This window comes from Condylura cristata, unplaced genomic scaffold (assembly GCF_000260355.1).
Source record: "Condylura cristata isolate star-nosed mole 26May11 unplaced genomic scaffold, ConCri1.0 scaffold00006, whole genome shotgun sequence".
In the NCBI taxonomy this organism is placed as follows: Eukaryota; Metazoa; Chordata; class Mammalia; order Eulipotyphla; family Talpidae; genus Condylura; species Condylura cristata.
The window spans coordinates 26,015,361-26,039,619 of NW_004567107.1; the positions used below are offsets into that span (position 1 = coordinate 26,015,361).

The following is a 24,259-nucleotide window of genomic DNA, read 5'->3' on the forward strand; positions in this document are numbered from 1 at the left end:
TGGGTCAGCTCCCTGGCTGGAGCTGACGTGCTGCAGTGGCTTTAGCTTTGTCGTGCTGTGCTTTAATCCGCTGTGCCACCAGGGAGGGCCCTGACTTCACATTTTATGGGAACAGTCATGCCGGTTTGCTAGAATGGCAGAGTTGAGCAATGGCAATAGAGACCCTATAGAATATGAAACCTAAAATATTTACTAAGTGGCCTTTCCAGAAAGCCTGCTGATCTAGAAGAACTTGTCTAAATGTACTGGTCACGCTCAACCTTGCTCAAGAACATTTAGTGGCTCCCTGTAGCCCACTATCCCAAATCCAAACTCCTCAACTTCACGTTCAGGGCTCTCCAGTAGCAAAGGGGCAGCCCTCTTCTCCTCCTGTGTTTTCTGCTGCTTCTCCTGATGTCCCCCTCACAAGCCCCAAACACTTGCCGTACTTCCTCTTTCCTACATCTCTGTTGGTGCTGCTGCCAGGCCAGAGTGCTGTCCCCATAGCAGCTTCAGATTCTCTTGGCCCACTGCTACCCAAAGCTGGACACCTTTCCAAGTTGGCCTCAGGCTGCCATTTTCCTCAGGTCTTTCCTTGCCACCCAGGCAGAAGCTCTCTCCTCCTGCACCCCTGTCTTACCATTTCTGCCCTACATTCAAAGTTCGGAGCATAATGTATCCACTTCCATAATGAGTTATGCCCAGGTCTCTTCTCACCCCAACCCCTCCCCAAGATTCCTGCTTTCCAAGGGTGTGACCCCAGGTGGTGCCTGGCACCCAAAATGTATCAGTAGCTTCTAACTGGGTCAAACAATGTATTATTTTCCTTTATCTGGAGAAAGAGGGTATTATAATGTAACAACTTTGCTCCTGTGTAGTAAGGAATAGAATAGGGGAGAAGTTTTTGATGAAAGGACAGTGATTTTTTTTCTTTTTTAAACCCAAGAGATTTATTTATATCTCTCTGCTCTAAAGAGCTAAAAGATTCCCTTTTCAATGTTTGACTAGCACTGATAAGATTAACCAGGATCCAGCCAGGCCCTTGCTCCTTTCCCCAACTCCTTCTATCATCTTGGGTTTAATTCCCCTGTGGAGGGTATCCCATTGTAAGTCACCCCCAGAGTGCTGGTTAAAGTGTGGGATATTCACTTAAACCCATCCTTTCTCTTCTAATTCAATTTGATCAAAGATGACAGAAGTAGGAACCTCATCTGATTCATTTTCAGAACTTCCCTTTGGTATAGAATGTGCTTGAGCTCCAGCACAGGGTTCAGAAACAGACTGAGTTTAAAGTCAGTTATGAGCTAGCTGACCTCGACAAGCTGTTTTCTCATCTGCAAAGTGGGGCTAACACTAGTCACTTCACAGGGTCGAAGCGATGCATGAAATGAGATAGTACACCTAAAAGAACAGTGGGGTGCCAGACGTGGAACAAACACTGAACAACATCCCCCACCCCCTCCTGCTGCAGGGCACGATGCCTGGAGGTCCTGGAAAACAACACATTCTCACTGGGCAGGACATCCAAGTTTGCTTTTAATACCTTCACGGTTGTGTTTGCTTCAAACTTGAAAGCCTTGGTCTGTCCATTCTCCAGATACAGTTTGAGCACGTTGGGCATACACAGCAGAGAGTTACCCTGGAAAACACAAAGGAATGTTGGAACTGGCCCTTTGGTCCGTGGGTGTGATGAATCCTCAGCTTCACTGGCTCTCCCTAGTGTGGAAGGTGGGGTCCTCTTTAACTCCTCCCCATGTTGAGAATTGATTTCTGCAATGCCCAAGGCCGAGGCCACACTAAGACAGGCAGACTTTGTTCAAGAGATATCCCCTAAGTGTGTTAGACATGGAGGATGAGAGGAAGCTTCCACAAGGGTGCTCATAGCACTGCATCAGAACTTAGGACCATCAGCTGACACTTCACTTCTGGTAGGACCATCAGCTGACACTTTACTTCTGGTCACTAGATGAAAAGCATGTACATTGTCCCAGATAGGTATTTCTAAGGTTCATAGGCCCCTTCTTGTTGGGTTGAATTGGAAAGGAGGTAGGAAGCTTCCCCAAAGTCTTCCTCATTTTACTGCTGCATTTCCTGTAGTCAAGCATCATCAGAGAACAGAGAGCTACTCTCTGCCTCCATGCACCCCAACCTTCATGCTGAATGTGCAAGGTCTGCTAAGGCATTCTGCCACTCCTGTAGGGCTTTCAGGGTAAGAAGGCACAGGATAGATCTGTGTCTGGTGCCAGTCAGAATTCCTGGGGGAAGAACAGGGAAGAGAGTGATGCCCTTTGAGTCTGGAGATGACCCTCAGGGCCAGATATCAGGAAAAGTGACCTCTCAGTGTTTAGCTGCAAATGAAGGTTCTTGGGGCTGTTGTCCTCCCGAATCAGTAGTTGAACCAGAATGATCCCTAGGCTGAAACTCTGAAGAGTTTAAAGCATGAGGCTGACCCGAGTAAAGAAGCTCATTGCCCTTCCTAGAAAAGAGAATCTTTTTCAGATGACAGTCTTGCATTTTCCAAAATAAGGGTGCTTTGTCTTCTATGCAAAAGTCACTTATTGATCTGTAACTTTATTTTCTTAAAGAGGACTTATTTATAAGATTTATTTATTTATGCATGCAGAACTGGGGTACAGGCCAGAGGTGCAGGAGCAGTGAGAGGCTTCACCAGACAGAGTAGGGAGCAGAACAGGCAGACTGAAGAAATACACTGCTGAGGAGAGCAGTGGGTAGGTCAGGAGAGGTCTGCCACACCATGTGGATCACCTCCAGGGTCGGGGATCAAACTTGCACTGAAGCAGCTGCAGCCAGCTTGCAGTGCTGCATCCTAACCCATTGGGCCACCAGGGACAGCCCTATTTATATATTTAAAGATTTATTTTTTATTTATTTATGCATACAAGAACTAGGGTGCAGGCCAGAGGTGTAGGAGTGGGAGGTGAGAGGATTCACCAGAGAGAGTAGTGAGCAGAACAGGCAGATCTACTGAAACACACCACTGAGGGGAGCAGTGGGTGAGACAGAAGGGGTCTGCTGCACCATGTGGGTCACCTCCCTGGCTGGGGACAGAAATCGGTGCTGCAGTGGCTGTGGATAGCTTTATAGTGCTGAGACTTTAACTTCTGTGCCAGCAGGGAGGACCCTTTAAAAAAAAATCACAGTATTTTTATGAAGGAAAAGGGAATAGGTTCATCTCCCAGTGTCATTTCACACTCAGTCAAGGGTGAGAGAGTTTAAACTGCTTAGTCACTCTGTTCCCATTTTACTTTTTTCAGTTTTAGGGATTTAGTGATCTTAATCTTTAGATTTCCCAAGTGCAATTTTTTTTCCCTTGGTACTTTATCATTTTGTGATTAAAATTTTACTAAAAATAGGGCCCTCCCTGCTGGCACAGTGGGTTAAAGCACAGCACTAAGAAGCTAAAGCCACTTTCGCATGAGTTCAATTCCCGCCTGCCCCAGAGGTGACCACATGGCGCAGCAGACTTCTCCTGACCCGCCTGCAGTGTACTTCGCTGATCTGCCTGTTCTGTTCCCCACGCTGTCTCTGGTGAAGCCTCTCGCCACCCCTGAGTCTCTGGCCTGTACCCCAGTTCTGTATGCACAAATAAATAAATCTTAAAAGAAAAAAAAAGTTTACTAAAAATATATCCACAACATCACCTCCCTACCTCCCTTTACCTTTTGCTAAAGCCTCTTCCAACTTTTACCTCTACCTATCAATACTCAAATATGGCTGACAAGATCTCAGGGGCTTTCTGAGTAATATATTGGGCTTCCTGCTGCTCCCTTCCTGAACAAACTCATCTTTTATTCTCAGGTCTAACTGAAGGTGCTGTCTGTTTAACAGAAGGGCCGGTAGAAAACAAGTTTCTGCCCATGTAAACCAGGTCACCAGTACCCTGTGTTGAAATGGCCATGACTTTCCTATTTGAGGGTCTGTATATTGAGAAGACCAGGAAGGTCTGACTTGAAAGTTTTAAATCTAATATTGGTTCCCAAATTGAAAATGGATATAGACCATGAAGAGCAGGTATATAGATTTACCAATCCGCACTATCCTCACTACTATCAATGTACCACTTACTGAGGGAATACTAAGTTTGAAGGTTCAAAATGAGATTGGTGGGCTGCAATTTCATGAGTGAGAAAATGAGGTCATGGAATAACAGAGAGTCATGCCCACTCACCTCTCTCCTGTCCCACCCTTCCTCCCCTTCCACAGCATGTAAGCATCTAACTGAGGATGTGCCGAGCCTCTAGCAAACCCAGTGCACTTCCTCTGCATCCCTTCATGCTGGATTCCAGAGTGTCAGGGAGGCAGGTACAAAGTGGAAGTGTACCAGCTTCATGAAGAGTGCTTCCAGTTCCCTGACTAACAACACACCTGGCTGTGTCCACTGACAAGCACTTCCTCAGCAAAGTGCACCTTTACAGGGTTAATTTTCAGTCTGGCTCTCTTCTCCTCAGTCAGGAAGGATGACTTGGGGACTCCCTGCAAAACATTCATAAGGCACGTTTTAGAAATGTTCTTTTGTAAAAGTCATACACATGTGTATCTTCTCTTTTGTTAAAAGCAAAAATTCCAGCAGCTACTGCAGACACAATTAAAACCCACAGAGGATGACAATACCATTAAAGATCTCTTTTTATAAAATCTGGGCTTTTCAACTGTCTGAGAATGGGTGGAAATGCCTCATGGTTGTGGAATGATGAAGACAGAGACTGGCCTGTGAACAAGGAGATCTGAATCAGCAACAACTCAAGCTCTGATACTCAGCAGCTGTGGAAACTACCTCAAACATAAATTTTTATGGAAGAAAATTAAGTTTTGTGTGAGTCTCTGCACATGTGTAGAAAAAAACCAAACAGCTCCATGTGACTTTGGCCAAGTCATTGTGCTCCTTCGGCCTTCCATCTTCTTCCCATCTGTACAATAGAGGAATCTGGCCAGACCATCTTCAGGGACCCCTGAAGCTCTCTGATCTTTGTGATTTATTTTTCTCCTCTTTGCTCTTCTCACCTTTTGTACGGTACACTTTCTCACCAGAGGTAAAAGAAAAAGGAACTACAGCTTGGTACGAGTATGTGGGGAAGCACTTGTCTTAAAACAGTATCAGGTCACATACACAATTAGTGATGACACTATCAGACTGCTCTGAACAAGTTCAATATCCCTCCACCAAAGACTCTAGGGGGCTGGCGGACCTATTCTATATTACAGTTGGCACCACCAGAGAACAGTGAGTGAAACCAATATCAGGAAACAAAAGATGGTTAAGTAGCAAGTTTCCCAGAAAATGAATATAGGAGAGTCAGCAAAACATATATTGGTAAGCTTGTCTTTATTATTGGAAAAATCCAAGACAAGAGAGGGTCAGAGTGGTTTCAGACATGGATTACTAATAACCAATATGGGGTTACCAAGAACAAGTCAGGGTCAACCAAGTTCATTTTTCTTTTGAAGATAGGATTCCAGTTTGGTAGGGCAGGGTCCTGTGGAGATAGTAGTATTCCTTCATTCTTGCAAAGAATTTGATAAGGTCTCTTATAATCCCCCTGTGGAGAAGGCCAAAGGAGGCATAGCCATTAGGTGAATTCAAAGCTGTTAACCTATAGCAATATTATTGTGATTTTGAACCAAGCAACTTAGGTTCCATTTGGCTCGATCCTTATCAACGGTTTTAGCAACACTTGGGATGACATTAGAGAAACCTGTGAATGACACAGAGCTGAATGGGTTTTGACATCTCAGCAGAAGTTGGGAGGGAAAGTAAAGGATTTAGGAACCTAAAAGTGTTATGAGGTATTTAAGGGTGGTCAAGAAATCATGAAGAACAAGTATGAGTGGGTGTAGGGAGGCAGGGCTGCCAAAAGCTGAAGGGAAGGGACTAAGGTGAAGGTCAAAGGAACAGGCATAACTATCACCATCTTAGAGACTGCAGGGAATGAGAAATTTGAGGCAGAACAGAGGAGGGGTGCAGAGAGAAAAGAAGTCTGTGAAGACAACTGTTGACTCTCACCCTAGAGGTAATAATTCTCTAAGAGTTAGGCTTTGAACTGGATCATGTGAAGAGAAATAAACTGGCCAGGTAATGGAGGAAGTGGGGGAGCCTTAGAAAGATACTGTTTAAGTCCTCTAATAGGGTGAATGACTATAGCTGATGACTACAAATATCCACTCAGCTCCATAAGGACTTGACTGTAAAATCGCAGTGTGCCAGAATCTCAGATCAAAGCAATGCAATCTGACAGAGATTAATATGAAGTGTGGTTCTGAGGGGAAAAAAAGGTAATTACACAAGTGTGAGATGAGGGGGAGACATGGAAATTATTCATTTGAAAACCAGCTCAGATTTTGGTCAACTACAAGTTTCACTCAAGCCAATACAGTCATGCATTTGTTGCATTTCTATCAATGCAAGACTCATATAAGGTGATGGTTCCAATAGGCTCTACTGTAAGCCTCTGTATGCAGTGGCCTATAACACCTAGGTTTGTGCAATCACACTCTGTAATGCTCAATGATGAAATGACCTAATGAAGTGTTTCCTCAGAATGTATCCAATTGTTCAGTGATGTTTGACTGCCTTGTGGTACCCACTAAAAAGTTAACCCAATCCCAGTTTCCCTAGCATTCTTGGTACATGTGAGAATGTGCCCTCCATTTCTCGTGCCACTCACACTGACTGATCAGAGTTGGGCCTGTGTTCTTTCCTGGTGCCATCTATTGGAAGAGTCACCATGAAAGTGGAATCTGTCCACAAAGCTGTCAGAGAAGTTCTGAGAAACACAATGTTATGAGGAAGAGTTGAAGGAAGAGTGTTTAGCCTGGAGAAAAGAATACCACACTTGCAATTCTTTAAAACATTATTTCATACAAGGTAAACTTGTTCAGAAGAGCCTCTCTTTCATTTGGAACCACTCACCCAGGCTAGCTGCTCTGGGAAAGAATACCTTCTCTGTCTTGGAAATGCCCAATCTACAGGCCCCACTCAGGTTTAAACATTTAAACCTGAATGTCAGCTCTGTTACCTGTATACTCTGGCGTCTGAAACATACTATACACTACCCAATTGAGCCATCTGATATTAAAGAGAGACAGTTTAAAGGATATGAACTACCATTACTCTATGATGTTGAAGTTTTCCCTAAGTTCTCAATTAATTCATCAGGAAGCAGTAAGACTTGTGCTGATTTAAAACTTTCTGTGCATGCTTTGGCAGAACTAATAGTCAATGCCTAGAAAGGCACTGGAAAAAACAAGTTCTATATGCTTTCTATCCTACTTCCCTACCTTGAATTGGCCAGTGTCACTTTATGAAGATCGTAGTGTTTAGGGAGATAGAATAGCAGAGTATGGGTCTGGCGACAATCAGAAAAACAAAACCACCCAGCGCCACTAATTTCTGCATGTGAGACCAAGGAGATGCAAGAACAAGAACATGTGAGGCCAAGGACACGTGAGGCCAGGGACAGGAGAGCCAGTTCATCATCTGTCAAGGGGCAGCAACAAATATATCTGCCTTGTGGGATTTTCTTTTGGCAAAATTTTTAAGACTTTAAATATTAGCATCGATATTATAACAAATAATAGAATATTAATGATGAAAATACAGATCTAAGTACTTAAACTAAAAGGAATTTTCCATAAAATTTTATCACAGAGAAGCAATGATTATATTCCAATTTGGCTTTTTCAATTCCAATGATACTGAAGAAAGATGTATATGTTCATTTAACTTATGGTCTCTTTACTTCCGGTGAGAGGCTCAAGTGACATTTAGGGCTTTTCTCAGAGGCACTGGGGCCATCAACTGCAACCCCCAGAATGCAGTATCTGCATTTTCCTATTCTTGGGAACCAAGTAGGAATCTCAGGAGGACTGAAACATATTAATTTTCCTCCATTTTTATTTTACTTATTTTTAAAGATTTATTTATTTATGCATGCAAGAACTGGGGTATAGACCAGAAGTACAGGGGTGAGAGGATTCACCAGAGACAGAGTGGGGAGCAGAACAGGTGGATCCACTGAAATACACTGCTGAGGGGGGCAGCACGTGGGATAGGAAAGGTCTGCCTCGCAGTGAGGGTCAGCTCCCTGACCTAGAATGGAACTTGAACTTGTGGTACAGTGGCTGTAGACAGCTTCAGAGTGTTGAAGCCACCAGGGAAAGCTCCACTTTCCTTCTTTAAAGGAGGCAGTGACATGTTATTTCCCTCTCTCTCACTTAACAGATACTATCTTTTGCTCTCATTTCTTGGAAATAGAGTAGGGAAGAAATCACCTAATTAATTTTAAACTCCTCCATCGAGTAGATAATCAGATAAATAAAATGATTCCACATTTGCACGACCATATGTAAAGGTTAGCTTTCAGTACACTGTTTTTTATATATTGGTTTCACATTATTTCATTGACAAATTGTGTTTAAAGATCTCCACTTATTTGTGCACAAACACTTGGCCTGTCATGTTTATGGCAAACACCTTAATCCTACTTAGGTGGGTTTTTTTCCCCTATTTTGTTTCTAAGACATAAAAACCAACAATAACAGTATAAAAGAGACAGCAATTTCTTTGCTTTTAAGACATTTTGGGACCACAGAAATTTTGTATTTTCACATAGTCAAAGAGCTGCCTGTTCCATTGTGTTTCCTACCCTATATGCTTAGGGATTCTTCGTACAACCCTGCACCAGAAAGATGCCCATCCATACAGTCTATGTTCATATGATTTATTTTTGTCTTTAATTCTTTAACATCAAATGGTATGAGATGAGATTTAAATTTTTCCCAAATACTTAAAAGAAAACATTCTAATATGATTTCTTGAATTATCATTTTTTTTTCTCCCACTGATTTAGTGTGTCATATTCGCCACTACTATTATTTCTGGACTTTCTATTTGGTTACATTGATATGCCCAACAATTCATTAATGCCACCTGTTTTAATTATTGTAGCTTTATTAATTTCAAAATCAGTATCTCAAAGTCATCCTCATTACTCTTTCAAAAATACTTTCTCAATAAGTCTTATCTTGTTAGTCTCTGTTAAAAATCCAAGTAAAACCCCACAGAGTATCTGAATTTGCATTAATATATACACTAATGAGAACAATCAGTGTACTAACAATAGCCTTCCCATCAAGGAAGACTTTATGTTCAAAAATTTTTTAAATCCTTCAGGAATATTTGTTTTCCTTAAGTAGGGCCCATATATTTCGTTTCCTTAAGGTTTTCCTATTTTTTCCCTTACCAAATTAATTCCTAGATTTATTTACCAACTTTACAATTCTTTAATTTTCCAAATCATTATTTAGATTTTAGTTTTTATCATTTGCTTTATATCTGTTTTATTAGTCGTTTGTTCCAAATGAATATTCTTCACTGAATATTTACTTGTCTATTTCCTTATAAAAAATAAAATTACTTAAGGATATGAGTACAACTTCAAATAGGTAAAATAAGTTTCAAGAAATAACTCTTTAATTTTTAATTAATTTCTAACTAGTCTGTAAAAAGTAACGTTGCTTTTCTATTTTACTCCATCTTTAGGAGATGTATTTTTACTTCCAAGTGGTTAGATGTTTTTGACAGTTATCAATTTCTGTCTTATTATGTTTTTTGTGAGGGAATACCTCCATAGGTTCTTTTTTTTTTTTTTAAGATTATTTATTTATTCATACAGAACTGGGGTATAGGCCAGAGATGCGGAGGGTGAGAGGCTTCACCAGGGACAGAGTGGGGAGCAGAACAGGCAGATGGATGAAGTGACACTGCTGAGGGGAGCAGCGGGCGGGTCAGGAGAGGTCTGCCGCACCATGTGGAGCTCCTCTGGGGCAAGCGGGATCGAACTCATGTGGAAGTGGCTTAAGCTTCTTTGTGCTGTGCTTTAACCGGCTGCGCCACCAGGGAGGGCCACTCCATAGGTTCTTATTTGGGAATGCATTGTACTCCCTGTTAGTCTGGTATGTGATCTTAGATTAACATTATTTATTAATTACCTATGTTCCTATAGCGTTTTTTTGTCTATTTGTGGCCAGACAGTAAGGTGTGAATTAAACTCTCTCACAATGAGAATTCTCTGTCAGGTTGCTCCTTGTTTGTTTTCCCTCAGAATTTGATAATGTACTTTCCATTATCATATACAATGGGGTCTTTGCTCTAGTGGTTTAGGATTGCCAAGACAGAAACCTCAGAGCAGAAAAACACTTTCACGTCTGACATCTTGTTTGATCCTCGAAACAACCCATTAGAGAGACAAGGCAGTCGTCCTCATCACTGTTTTACAAAGGTGAAAACAAATTAAGTGACTTGCCCAAAGTCATATTACTCACACCTGTCTTGAAACTCTTGGTCTGGTGCCCTTTTCCTTGTTCCCCTCTGAAGAGTCACAGGTCTGTCGCCTCAGTTCCACCATGAGTTCTCAAAGCTTGGACCCTCAGCACCTGCACCTACATGATCTGCAGGCAGCACCTACTGCCTGGCCACCCACTGCCTAGCAGCTGTCTCATCAGCCCTTTGCCTGGCCTGCGTATTCTATGAATGATATCCTCATGGCTGGGGGTACAAGGTCTTGGAGCCAAAAATGATGTGACAGAAAAAGATTTACCGATGTGCAGCGAACAACTGTGATTGAAAGAGAATCTTCAGCTTCCCTGAAAAAAAAAAGAAAAGAAGACAAAAACATTTGTCATTCTGGGAGATACAGGTGTGTGTGTATGTGTCTTTCTGTGTGTCTGTGTGAAAAAGACAAGCTGAGTTACAAAGCAGACTCTGGCCTCAACTCTGTTGGCTCAGCAAAACTGAGAAGGATGTTGAGGGAAGCAGTGATCTGTAAAGGAACCAAAGCTGTTCCAAAAAGCGCCCTTGACCTTGAGGGAATCTTCAGATACCCACCCTTACCATATTAGTCATTATATTAAATCACTTGGCTTTAATTTAATCTATCCAAAGGAGAGTTCCTCCAGTTGCAATACCCACTAGCTAGTTTTATGTCCAATAAATAAATAAAGTTTTTAACAGAAAATATGGTAATAACAGAAATAACTTAGGGTACTATTTCAGAAGCCAGTGGCTAATAACTTCACTAAATAGAAAGCATAAATGTGGATAACATTTATCAGATAAAAATCCAATCAGTTTATGATGTCTGAGCACATAAAGTCAGTGTAATGAGCTCAATTATATAATCAAGATGCAAGACAATTATCTCTGAGATTCTAAAAGGAATCAAATCAGCCAGATAACTGCCAAACCTCCACTTTGTATTAGCTGACAGGACTGAGAAATCAATTCATGGTTTCCTTTTTTTTCTTTGCCATTGCCACACAGAAAAGCAGTATGCAAATGTCACTTGACTTCTGGCAATATGAACATTTAGGGCAATTGTTGCTGGTGTGTTGTTTTCTCAAATGGGTAAACTAACCTAACATTTCAAGGTGTCAAAGGGTCTCTTCCATTTTAGACAAGAACAGGCCTTTCCCAAGGAACACACAACAGTCCATGTGCTCTAAAAGGACATTTGTCCTAGTACATATTGGGAGGAATTAGAGATGTCTTGTTGCATCCTTTTGTTTGGTTTGTTTTACTCCCTTCATAAGGGGCAATGATACTGTAAACAAAATCCTAAAAAATAAGTAGTTCTGGGATACCTATCTATGGCATCTGGCAGAGAGCACAGAGCACAGCACATACTCCAGCTCAAAAGTCTTCAGTGGCACCCTGAGCAGGAGAACAGCTGAACTTGGGGTGTCAGCATTCACGGTCACTCACTGAGCTTCACTTTCCAGACCATTTCTTGGCATCCACTGGCCTTATACAAATTGGATTGCCAGTATCTCTTGCTCCCTACCCAGCTGTCCTGCTTAACATTTTGTCTTGATCATCGTTCACCTTCATCTTTGTAGGCCAAATTCTAGGCAGTGTTAAAGATAGAGCTGAGATGTTCTTGGACCCTTTCCTCAGCTGTTTTCTTAAAAAAATATTTATTTATGCATACAAGAACTGGGGTACAGTTCAGAGGTGGGGAGGGAGTGAGATGATTCACCAAAGACAGAGTCAGGAGTAGAACAGGAATATCTACTGAAGTACACTGCTGAGGGGAGCAATGGCTGCAACAGGAGAGGTCTGCTGTGCCATGTGGGTCACCTCCGGGGCCAGAGATCGGCTGTGGCTAGCTTGCAGTGCTGTGCTTTAAATCCTTTAACCCACTGCGCCACAAAGCAGGGCCCTATTTTAAAAGGCAAAGCCTGAATATCCTTATACTACAGTTCTCTTCACTCTACTCCCTCACATTTCTCTGTCTTATTCTCAGTGCTAACCAAATTTGCTCATTCAATTGAGCACCTGCCTGGCAGCAAAGAGACTGTGGTCTAGGCAGAAAGTGAGGTGTTTACACAAATCACAAAGACACCAGGTGCCATATTAATGAAATTACATATATATCAACCAGATGCTTTAAAGAGAGATATCAAAAAGTTTAAAGAAATATAAGGTTAAGTACTAATGTAGTCCCATGTTAGGCATATGTTACAACAACCTTATAATTCCTTAAAAGATATTATTCATAATTATATTTCCCATAGCACCTAGCACATTGTCTTGGGCACAGCAGGGGGTTAGTAAATAAATAAAGCACCTTATGTCTCCCAAGCCCTTCTGTAGGCAGATGAAAGTGAGCAGGTGGCAATAGTGACCACAGAGAAGTTATCTTAGCAGACAGAGCTGGACTTCTAAAACAAGGCTGTTGCTGCTTAAAAGGAGATCAAACCCAATTCAAGTCACAGGCAGACCACATATGCCATTCCTAGGGCCCATCTTTGCTCGACAATAATCTGTGAGTGATGGAAGATAATTCAGTACCTCAGAAGAGTGACTGCTTGCTCATAGGAAAGGTCTTCAGCAGGCTCGTTATTCATCTGGAGGATCTGATCACCAGGGAAAAGCTTGCCGTGAGCAGAGCCCCCTGTTGGTTAGAAAAGAAGTAACTGGAGCTTCTGCTAGGAAGGCCCAGAGCCATATGTCACAGCAGCACATCTGAGTGGCAGCCTGATGCCACCCAGGGTACTGGCTCACCCCTTAGTCTTGGCCAACCTTGAGCTCAAGTGGATCTGTCTTCCTGTTTCCAAATTCTAGATAATGTATCTACTATCTATCACCTTCAAGGGATTTTAGATGACTGTTCTGGGAAAGAAGACTAAACCCCTTGAATCAACAGAGATGGCCAGTGAATCTATTACATTCAACTCTAAAGAACTCTGGTGTGTGTGTGTGTGTGTGTGTGTGTAAATTGAAAGGAATAAATTTTAACTAGTCTCAGGTCTAGTGTCAACCCATAGCTGAAGTCTGAAAGCAAACACTGGGCATTTCCAGCCTGCTCCTCTTCATCCTGATCGAGCCTATATTTCACAAAGACTCAAGTGAAAACAAATCAATAGTTTCTATTATAATCTGACCAGAAGCTCTCCTTAGCTGGGAGCATGCAGGGTTCAAAGAGGAAGGATGGCTGATTCAAATGCTGTCCCTGGTCCTGAGCATGGCCAGGGAACAGCAGGTGGGCTAAGCCCTGGCTGCCTGTCACAGGAGCCTGAGTTTAGAGCTTTTGTGCTCTTAGGGCGTCCTCCCTCCCAGCACTAAAGGAAGGTGCAAAGCCCAAGACAGAACTAGGTCAGAATTAGGCATGCCCCCTTTTAAAAAAATTTTTTGGCTTTTTGAGGTGGCATTTTTTGCATTATGCTATAGGACAGGGATTGGAAGAGAACCAGGGCTATTTCTCCCCAAGAAGCTGACCTCCTTTTCAATTCCTAGGCAGTCCCTACCTGCTGTGACAGCAACCACTGTGAGGGGCAGGCTCTCAGAAATGTGGAATCCATAGTCCTGGAGGACTGCATCTTTGTCTATTTTCACTGTGTGTTTCACAGGGATGAGGGTCTGGGTCGGGATCCCGGGAGGACCATCGGCTACAGCAACTTTAGCCCTGGAAGAGAAGGAGTGTGTAAAAAAGGAGTCAGAGAAGGTTCACCATAAACTAGGTGGGTCACAGACATCCTGAAGGAGGCAGATGAGCAGACATTAAGTTTCCTTTTGAGAGAGGTAAGACACAGACACTAGTAGTGAAAACAACAAGTAGAATATAGCACCTGGCTCTAAAAGAGAAGTCATGAAGAGCTATGGGCACTCAGAGAAGGGGGGGCAGTTGTAACTTTATGGGGGTAGGGGACACGGAATCATGAAAGCATTTGCTACAAGGAAAGATGGTACTGGAAAGATGTCAAGGATTAAAAACACAGCCCAGATCATGGCACACAAAGATACGCAATAATTGCTGCTGATTGGGTAGGTGGGTACATGGGTGAGAGGGAAAGAGGGAGGGAGGGAAAGAGGGAGGGAAGGAAGGAGGGAGGGTGGAGGGTGAAGAGAAGCACAAGGAGATACTATTTGAGCAGAAGTACAGAAAGGGGAAAACATGGACTGGGAACAGGAAAGAGGAGCTGTTCAATGAGTGTCTGATGAATTTTATAGGAACATTGTTTTGTTAGTGTTTTTTTCTTTTTTGCTTTATGGTAAATATTGCTTCCTTTCAATTTTGTAGCTGTGAAGTTTCCAATATTAAATTCCAGATAGTGAGGACTCCTTCTATATTAATATTTCAAAGCATATATGTTCTTTCTATATCTAAAAGCAGGTAAATTGAAAGTTGGATTTTCTATCTCTCAAAACCACAAAGCAAGTCATAAGCTATTTTTCATTTGTCTGTGGCAAATGATTTTTTTCTCCCTAAGAGTCAATGGTTCTTTCTGAGGAAGGTCAAACAGAGATGGGATGTGGTGTTTATTGTCATTATAAACAACAGAGATGTGGAAGAGTAACAGCTCCCTCAGGGCTCTGCAGTTAAAGTCTATCATTTATTCTCCTCCATTTACCAAACACTGTCAGGAACTCTGCCTAATGCAATAGGGCCTCACTTATCTGAAAACCACCTCTCTGTCATTTATAATAATCTCAAACTTCAACAAGGATCAGGAAATATAAAAAACTGCCTCGTGGAGCTAAAATGCACATGACCATCCAAGTTCAAAGTCTCAAGCACATAATCCATCTGGGAGCTACTCAGACCTGGCTTAGATCTGGCCTAGGCAGTCTGAATAGATGATGACCTGAGCCACACAGCTCAGAGGCAAAGAGAAGATTTTTTTAGGCAAGCCAGGCCAAACAAAAGGGAAGAAACAAAAACCTGAAAATGTACACTTAATAAAACCCACAGATTTTCCTAGTTAAAAAATAAAAACTTTAAAGCTATAAAGGGGCTTCTTTAAATATAAGAAACAACACACTCGACAGAAAGTCACAAAACAACATTTGCCTTCTATCAATTTTAAAAATGAATTTCTCAGGAGACAAAAGGTTACAATACAAATAGCTGAAGAATGAGCACATGCAGCAAATACCCCAGTCCCACCTACTCAAAGCACGTGAATCAACAACTTGCACGTGAAGAAATAAAGCTGGTAAATAACATGGAAAATGTATAGCCTCATGAATTAAAGAAGCACAATCAAAATGGCTACTGAGTACCAGTACAAGACTACTGAAGCACCAAATATGAAGAAATTATCAAGTTCAACATGCGTGGGCCCTGGGATTTTAGGCTAAACCTATAAATTGGCTGTTCAGTCTCTCTAGAAAACCAGGGAAATTATAGTATGGATTCAAAATCTCTTCATTTTCTTTAATCTTCTGTTATCATTTTGACATTTTGACTGACATTCCTCAAAGCAATAATTCCAAACAAAAAAATAAGTATTATTTGAACTTGACAATCAATTCCTAAACAACAAGTGTGACATCTTTTATATGTTTTCCTTGTACCTGGTGAAGTCTAGAACACAATAAGAGGTCAGTTCCTGAATATTAAAAAAAAAATTCAGAATAGTGAAAAAACTTGAAATTGAGAACTCAAGAGGGAATAAGTAAACAGAGCACTGAAATGAATGACCCCCAAGACTGTATCTACATCAATGAAGAATCACCAGCATATGAATTTTAGAAAGACCCAGAACTTTAACTTAGAAACTACCCTCCCAGAGCATTTCTAATGGTAGCTCAAATATTATTTCTAAAGAAGAACTCTTGATTATTTTGCCCCCACTGCTTCACATCACCCTTAGTATAAAAGTCAAACACTTCAAACTTAGCCTCATGATTCTTTGTCTTAAGGTCTCAAACCCTGGTCAAGATCCCCCACCGGCTCCCCTTCCTGGGCTTCACTCCAGCCTAACTGCTGCAGCAGCTTTACCTACAGTCTCAGTTCTGGCAGCTGTCCCAGCAGGAAAATGTAAGACCAAGTTAAGGCTCAGCTCAAATGCCACCTTTTCCAAAAAGCCTTTTCTGATTTCCTAGCGAGACAAAAGTTCTCTGAACTCTGCCCTCTCGGTCCAGGGTATTTCATCTTTTATTGATAGCTATCTAATCCTGTATGTTATTCTCTCTAGTAGACTGTAAATTCTCTAAATGCAAGAATCCCTTTATTATCCACTCTGTAGTTCTCAAAACACTGAAAGAGCTGAAGCAGCACATCTGTGCTCATTAGGTAAATGCATGAACAAATCACTAGATAGAAAGAATAATACAAAGTATTACCTCTAACAGGACTAGCATAAGGTGAAAAAATATATGTATAGATGTGTATGTGTGTGCACATTAGACAATATGAACGGAAGTAACAGAATCCAATGTTTGTCCTTACTAAGTTTGCTTAATTTGACACACAGATCCACCCTGTGCCTATCATCCTAAGGAGGATTCACCTTCTCCATATCTCAGAGCTCAGTTAGGGGTAGCAGGAGGAAGATACTTAATTGCTTAGCCAGACTCCTGGAAGTCCTCCTTGACTTTACCCTGCTCCCCCTGATATCCTGTCAGTCACAACACCAATAATCTTTGAGGATGTCCATTTCTCTGCCTCCAGGACACCATTCTGTTTCAGACCCCCATTACCTGTCCTGCTGGTAGATTTCTGCAATAGTCTTCTACTGGTCTCCCCCCTTCTCATTCCTGTTTTGCCTGAGTGATTCTTCATCCAGCAGCTAGACTGACTTTGTAAGTGTAACCCTATTTATATATCTCCTCTAACTGAACAGCCTGGTCCAAAAATCCTTAATATGGCTTAACATAATGATTGACACAGCCATTTATTCTCTTGAGACTTTTGTTCCAGCCAAACTAGTCTCCTTAGATTTCCTCAAATACTGTGATCTTTGCATGAGCTCTTCCTTTTGCCTAGAATTCTCCCCCATATATCCTAGATTTTCCCACACAACCCAGCCACATATTGTACCTACCCAATTTCTACTTTGTCTTTTGGCTTTGGTAGCAACATCCCATTTCCTTTGCAAAATGTTTCTGCAGGACTTGTGTTTCTTTTTGAAACATATATCATATTTATAATAAGGACTCTTGTCCTCTCTATAGTTGATGAGGCAGAAATTATCTTTCTTGTCCCATGTGCTGAACTCAATGCTAGGTGTAGGTGGGGGGGGGCAAATCTTATCACAAGGTTATAATAGAATCCATTTTCATGCTTTTCAACTGGATGGGCTTTGATCATCTGACTTTCTCCACTAAAAAGGGAGCCTCCCTCAAAACTGACAGACAAAGGAGGCCTCACTACATTGACTAATCCCTGGACAGTGTCAGTAACTTTGGCTCAAAGTCTGGATTTGACATTTTCCCCAAAGGCCACATTTCAGCTTTTGTTTGGAAAGGGATTATTTAAGAACATGACCAAACTGTGGCCTCTCCTCACAAAGAATGTTCAATATTTGAAGGTGAGCTAAAGGAAATTATCTATGAGGCAAAATTTCCTTCTCTGAACTGTCTTATAAATATCACACTGAGCACTGATAATCCAAAACCCTGTGTCTGTTGCCACTGTAGTGGTTTCATACCATAAAATCTGATTTCATTCCTGTGATTTTTACACTGAATACCATAAGAACTGTGGTTACACTAATGGAATTCCTGTCAGGCAGCTCGATCCAGTCTCAGGTAGAACTAGAAAAAACATGCTGAATTTATTGTGAAAATAGTCTCAATGCAAGCTAATTCTGTATTTTATGGGTCATAAACTCCTCTTTAGCTGATCAATAATACTGAGAAGAAAAAATACCAAACAGAAAGAGATGATGCTTCAAATATTCTGCTTTCTGATATGTTGGAGAATATATTTTACCTCTATCTTGTAACCACAAAGAATTTACCGTTGTGTTCCAGCAGGATAGGGAGAAATTACTTTGATTCTATGTTTAAATATGGTATGATTTTCAGCTTGAGTGATTTTAAAAGCTAAAATCTGTTATTTGCTGGGTTTTAAATCTAGAGTTTTTCAAAGAAAGCAGAAGTAGAGACAGCAGTCTGTCCCAGGAAGAAAGTTAGCTGGTACTCATAACCACTGCACTGCAGTTGTGACTAGAAGGTTTCTAGGGGACTATTCAATGTAGGTGTGAGTGGAATATTGTAGGGGAAGGCCTCCAGTGAAAGGAAGAGGAATTATTCCACACTAGCACTTCAAAAAGAAGATTCAAGAGATTGTGGTTATTCGGCAGATGCATTCCAGAAACTCCCAGCCTATCCTGGAATCATTCCCTTTTTACCCACAGGTCAAAACAATAATAAAAAAGTAGTTCTGGAAATGGTCTTTCTACATCATTAAGAATACTAGAAAGGTCAAATAAGGCAATCACTGTAATTAGTAAGTAGGTTATTTGCGGTTGTAATGAGGAGTACATTTGGTAAGCAAGTAAAACCAACAAGGGCTTCTGACATGAAGTGGCAGGAAGCCTGTGTGTGTGTGTGTGTGTGTGTGTGTAGTTTCTGTGTACAAACATGTGCATTGTGTTCATTAGTATTAAGGTTCAAGATAGACTGAAATAAATCTTATGGTTAAGCCCTGAAGATTAAAATCAAAAACAAGAAAAGCATCCAGTTGCACTAAACTGTTTCTATAAATCCTTCCTTATAAAATGGGAATTAAAAAAATAAATTATTAATTTATTTTCTTACATCTTTGTTAATTTTTGGATAGTATTTGATTCCTCCCTTCTGGTGTACTCCCTGTAGTTTTCCCACCACCATGGCAACCATGATCCATTGTCCTCACCCCTTGTGCCCCTATTTGGATCCCTCTTCCTCTCCCTTCTCTGCTGGATGCCTCAGATCTGGGTCAGCTGCAAGCTTTGTCCTTTCCTCCACCCCAACACACACTTTGTTTGGTTCCTCTATATTCTACATATAAGTGAAACCAGATGATATTTACCTTTTCTTTTTCACTTATTTTATGCTTAGCATATCCCTTCTACTTCCACCTATGTTGCCACAAATGGAGTAAGTTTATCTTTTTTGATCACTAAGTAGTATTCCATTGTTTATATGTGTATATGTGTGTATGTATATACATACATACACACATATACACATATAAGCACACACACACATAAACACACACACACATCTACCACAACTTTTTCATTCATTCATCTGTTTTGGGGCACTTAGGTTATTGGGGCAATTTGGCTATTGTAAATAGTGCTGCAATACACATAGGAGGCAGATTTCCTTTCGGAAATCCTTTCGGACTAATGTTTTTGTGTCCTCTGGGTAGATTCCTAGGAATGGAATTGGTGGGTAATAGGGTAGTTCCATTTTTAGTGTTTTGTGGAACCTCCATTCAGACTTCCATGGTGGCTTGGAAGAGTTTGGATTCCCATCAGCAGTGGAAGATAGTTCTTTTTTCACCACATCCTCCACAGCACTTGCTGTTTCTGGTTGTTTTGTTGTTTGTTTTAATCTGAGCCATTCTCACAGGTGTGATGTGGTATCTCACTGTGGTTTTCATTCGCATTTCCCTGATAATAAGTGATGTGCCTGCTGGCCATCTGCAATTCTTTGGTGAAGAATCTTTTTAGCTCTTCTGACCATTTTTTGATTGGGTTGTTTGCTGTTTCATTGTTGAGTAGTGTAAACTCTTTGTGAATCTTTTACAGCAGCCCCTTATCAGATATTTGGCATGTAAATATTTTCTCCCTCTCAGTAGTGTGTCTCTTTTGCTGTACGGAAGCTTCTTGGTTTGATGTAGCCCCAGCTGTTCACTCTCTTTTGTTTTACTAGCTTCTGGAGACAAGTCCTCAAAGATGCTTCTGAAATTTATGTCATGGAATGGTTTGCTTATGTTTCCTTATATATATTGTATAGTCTCAAGTCTTACATTTGAGTTTTTTATCTGTAAAATGGGCATTTTTTAGATTAAGTATAAGAGAACTAAAAAAATCTTATGCTAAATTGTTTTAATAATACAGTACAATTATTCTTAAGCTCATATGGAAGATAATCATGTAAGGATAAAAAATGAAAAGTAATAAAAGTCTAGTTTACTAAATTATAAAAGTAAAAAGTTATAATACTTTGAAAGTAACTTTTAAAAGGTGTATGAAAAAAGGCAATTAGATTAAAAGATTGCAAAGCTAGTCTGTGTCCAATCATGGACAGAGGCATTCCACAGATGATAAAAGGGGGTTCATAAATCAGTGAAAAAAGTAAAGATCACTCACAGGAAATGATGCAAATCAAGCTAGATCTTCATCGCATAGCTTTTCTTGAAATAACTCCAAATTAAATAACTATATGTACAATATTTTCAAACTACTGAATTAAAGATTAATTTTCATTAATTAATGAGTGAGGATTTACTAAGCTTAGAAGCAGGTAAAGAGATTGTCAAAATAATACCATTAATTGAACAACAGGCAAAACTTATAGGGAAGATGGCTGTAACCTTAAAGGCAATAACAAGGGTTGACGAAGGTACGGCGACATTGGAAACCTCATACATTGCTGGCAGAGAGGTCAAGTGGTGCAGTCATTGGAAAAGCCTCTGATCATTCCTTAAAAAGTGAAAGATCAATTACCATATCACCCAGCCAAAACACTCCTTAGTACATACCCAGGACAAGTGAAAAATATATGTTCAAACAACAAATATGTAGCATTATGAATAACACTCCCCAAAGTGGAGATAACTTGAATATACACTAACTGATGAATAAACAAAGAAAATATTACATAATGGAGTATAATTTGACAATAAAATAAAAGGAACAAAATACCGACACATAGATGAATCTTGAACAGAATATGCTAAATGAAAGAAATCAGTCACAAAAGATCATCATACAATCACATTGTATGATTTCATTTATAAGAAATATTCAAAATAGGCAAATCTATAGGGACAAAGGATATGAGTGACTGCCTGGGAATGGGATAAAGGGCAAGTAGTGAATGGTTCTTAGTTAATATGGGATTTCTTTTGGGGGGTATTGAAAACGCTCTCAAATTAGATTGTGGTGATTCTTACATAATTCTCTATGTTCACTAAATAGATACTAAAAATCATTCACCTGTACTTTAAGTTGGTGAATTTTATAGTATGTAAAATGTATCTCAAAAAAAGAGATAAACCAAACAAACTTCCTAGTGGTCAATGCTACCTTTTATTTACATACTGAGAGATGCAGGCTATTAGAACATTCAAGGTCAGCTATTTAGGCAAGTTCAAGTTACACTGACTCTTCTGTGCAGGACTTCTTAAAGTCTTTAAGGTGCGTCAATGAACAATGAATAACCGAAGAGGGTGTTGTGTAGTGGGACACAGACATTATCACTTCCCAAATGTATCTGTCCACAAACTGTTTGGTGTGTCAGCATCACACAGGACTAGATTTTGCAGAATCACTCTTTTGCCATTCATTTATCATGTACTACTTGACCATTTACAATCTCTTGAACTCATTTATCTCTGCGCTACAGAAATAAGATGGACTTTTTGCTGCCCTCATAGAGCTTATAGTCTAGAAGAACTAAGTAGAATACACCAAGAAGAGCACTATATGATGTTACAGTCAAATCCTAACACTGACTGTGGACTGGGGGACATTTCATGGAAGATCAGGCATTTTAGCCAGGCCTTGTACTGTGGTTAGACTCTGGTCACACTGAGATGGGAGAAGGGCTTTGGCCCAGGATCCCAGGTTTAAGCTAAAAGAAGGTGAAGTAGGAAATGACGAGTAGTTCATTTTAGCTGAAATATGATATGAATGCAGTATCGTAAGAAGAACCGCTAGGAAGGGTTGTGGGTTGATTACAGAGTGCCTTGACTGTCAAACCAAAATACTCGTGTTATAAGAAATGGAGACCCATCAAAGGTTTCTAAGCAGGGGACGGAGATAGTCCCAAACAAGTCACTTTCTAAGCCTCAGGTGTTTCACTGGTAAAATGGGGCTAACCCTACCAGCCTTAACTCACTGCAGTGTGAGGGGGTGCGGTCCTGTGGAAGTGCAGACGGAGAAGGGTTTAAGGCTCAGCAGCAGAACAGCTGCGTCCATTTTCTTCAGAGGAATGTGCATCTCAGAAACACCTGACACATGATATTTCATCTCTGTGGCAGGGCCAGATGGGAAATCTGAGACAGAAAATGAATGCTTCGAAACAGAACATATTTTAAGTTCTCTTGTAGCAGTCAAATCAGATCTGTATTTGATTTCATTTTATTTTGTTTAGAATGAAATAGGGACTGCAAGGAAAGAACAGCTGCTGGAAACAAAAACAGGGAAAACGTATAAACAGCAGATCTGCTTGAGCCTGATGTCAAGGACAAAAACACGGGGTTTGTGTGTGAGGCAAGGGGAGTGAGCAGGTGTGAGTGTGGGTTGTTCAGAAGTGTGTATGAGTGTGAGCATGTGAGGGTCAGTGTGTTGATGTGGTGAGTGTGTCTGTCTCTGTAAATGTTTATGACTTTTTTTTTTTAAGATTTATTTATTTAATCATACAGAACTGGGGTACAGGCCAGAGATGCGGAGGGTGAGAGGATTCACCAGAGACAGAGTGGGGAGCAGAACGGGCAGATCGACAAAGTACACTGCTGAGGGGAGCAGTGGGCAGGTCAGGAGAGGTCTGCCACACCATGTGGTCACCTCCGGGGCAGGTGGGGATCGAACTCATGCGGAAGTGGCTTTGACTTCTTAGTGCTGTGCTTTAACCCGCTGCGCCACCAGAGAGGGCCGTGTCTGTCTCTGTGAATATTTATGACTTTGATGGGAGTGTGAATGTGGGTGCCCGCAAGGGGCGCACACAGGGAAGAGTTGGAAAGCGGACAGAGAGAAAGGCACTCCAGCAAAACTGCTGACCTGTTTATACTTCTCCCACCATCTGGTATACAAACAAAGCAAGCTGGACTCAGTGATCCCAAGGTGCTGCCAAGACTGGCAAAAACTCCTCCCACAGGGACACCAAACCTTTGCAGCTAGCCATCCCTGCCAACCCAGGAAGGAGCCTCACCGGGCTGAGCTGTCCCGAGACCGCCGAAGCCATCTTGCCACCATTTGTTCTATTCTGTGTGCCTTCCGTGTCTGAAAGAAACTGGTCTCTAGTTCCTCCATTTACCTAGAAGGGAGAAGAGTTTTCTTAAGAAGTTAACCAAAATATTTTGAAGCAAATTCTGACAAATCACTATGATGCTTTCTGTATTTACCCATTTAAGTCAGGCCGGTCAAATAACTAGCGCTTTCCTATCTGAAATGAACATAAACACAAGCTCAGAATCCATAGAGAGAATCCTGTTAGCTACCCTTTGCCCTGGAGTGCCCCAAGGTGATAAACAGGTGGACTTTTTATCTTAAACAGCTAAACATATGGAATAAGAAATAACATAGATAAGGTTTCCAAACTGTGACAGTGACTCCTAGTAAGAAACACTTTACTCTGAGTTATTGCCTCCCACCCAGCTCGGTGCGCATCCCTGGGTAGAGCGGCTGATTTCCTCCACCAGGAACTGCATGCACGCAGGTCTTCCATTCCAGTGTTCAGAATCTTGCTTTTTTTTTTTTCTTGCACATTTTATATTTAACTTGACTTTAATGTTTAAAAATTCATTTGTATCATTCAAACATTAGGCTGTAATAAATAGATAGACAGCTATTATATGGTGTTTAAAAATCTTGTTAAGAGGCAGGTCTCATGTTAAGTGTTCTCACCAATACAAACACAAGAAGGTATAATCTTAGGGGTCTCCCTTCTATCCTTACCTAACTCTACCCACCCTGCTGCACGCCCACACATAATCACTGCTCTCTTTGTCCTGCCAGATCTTCTTTATGCCTATACAAGCTAATATAAATATAGATGTTTATAGTTTCTCTTCTTAAACAAAGGATAGTGTTACAC

The 24,259-nt window shown here is 40.9% G+C and overlaps 1 protein-coding gene across 2 annotated transcripts in view; it reads right to left on the minus strand.

Moving 5' to 3' along the window:
- FRMPD1 (FERM and PDZ domain containing 1) overlaps nt 1-24,259 on the minus strand; it is a 75,991-nt gene that overhangs the window by 17,888 nt on the left and 33,844 nt on the right. For both annotated transcript variants that reach the window (XM_012721456.1, XM_004677978.2), the window contains exons 2-7: nt 23,375-23,479; nt 13,804-13,961; nt 12,848-12,950; nt 10,596-10,641; nt 4,366-4,473; nt 1,523-1,618 (exon numbers count right to left, since the gene is read on the minus strand). In XM_012721456.1, the coding sequence (XP_012576910.1) occupies nt 1,523-1,618; nt 4,366-4,473; nt 10,596-10,641; nt 12,848-12,950; nt 13,804-13,961; nt 23,375-23,475 (612 nt within the window). In that variant the 5' untranslated portion in view covers nt 23,476-23,479. The remainder of the gene's footprint in view (nt 1-1,522; nt 1,619-4,365; nt 4,474-10,595; nt 10,642-12,847; nt 12,951-13,803; nt 13,962-23,374; nt 23,480-24,259) is intronic.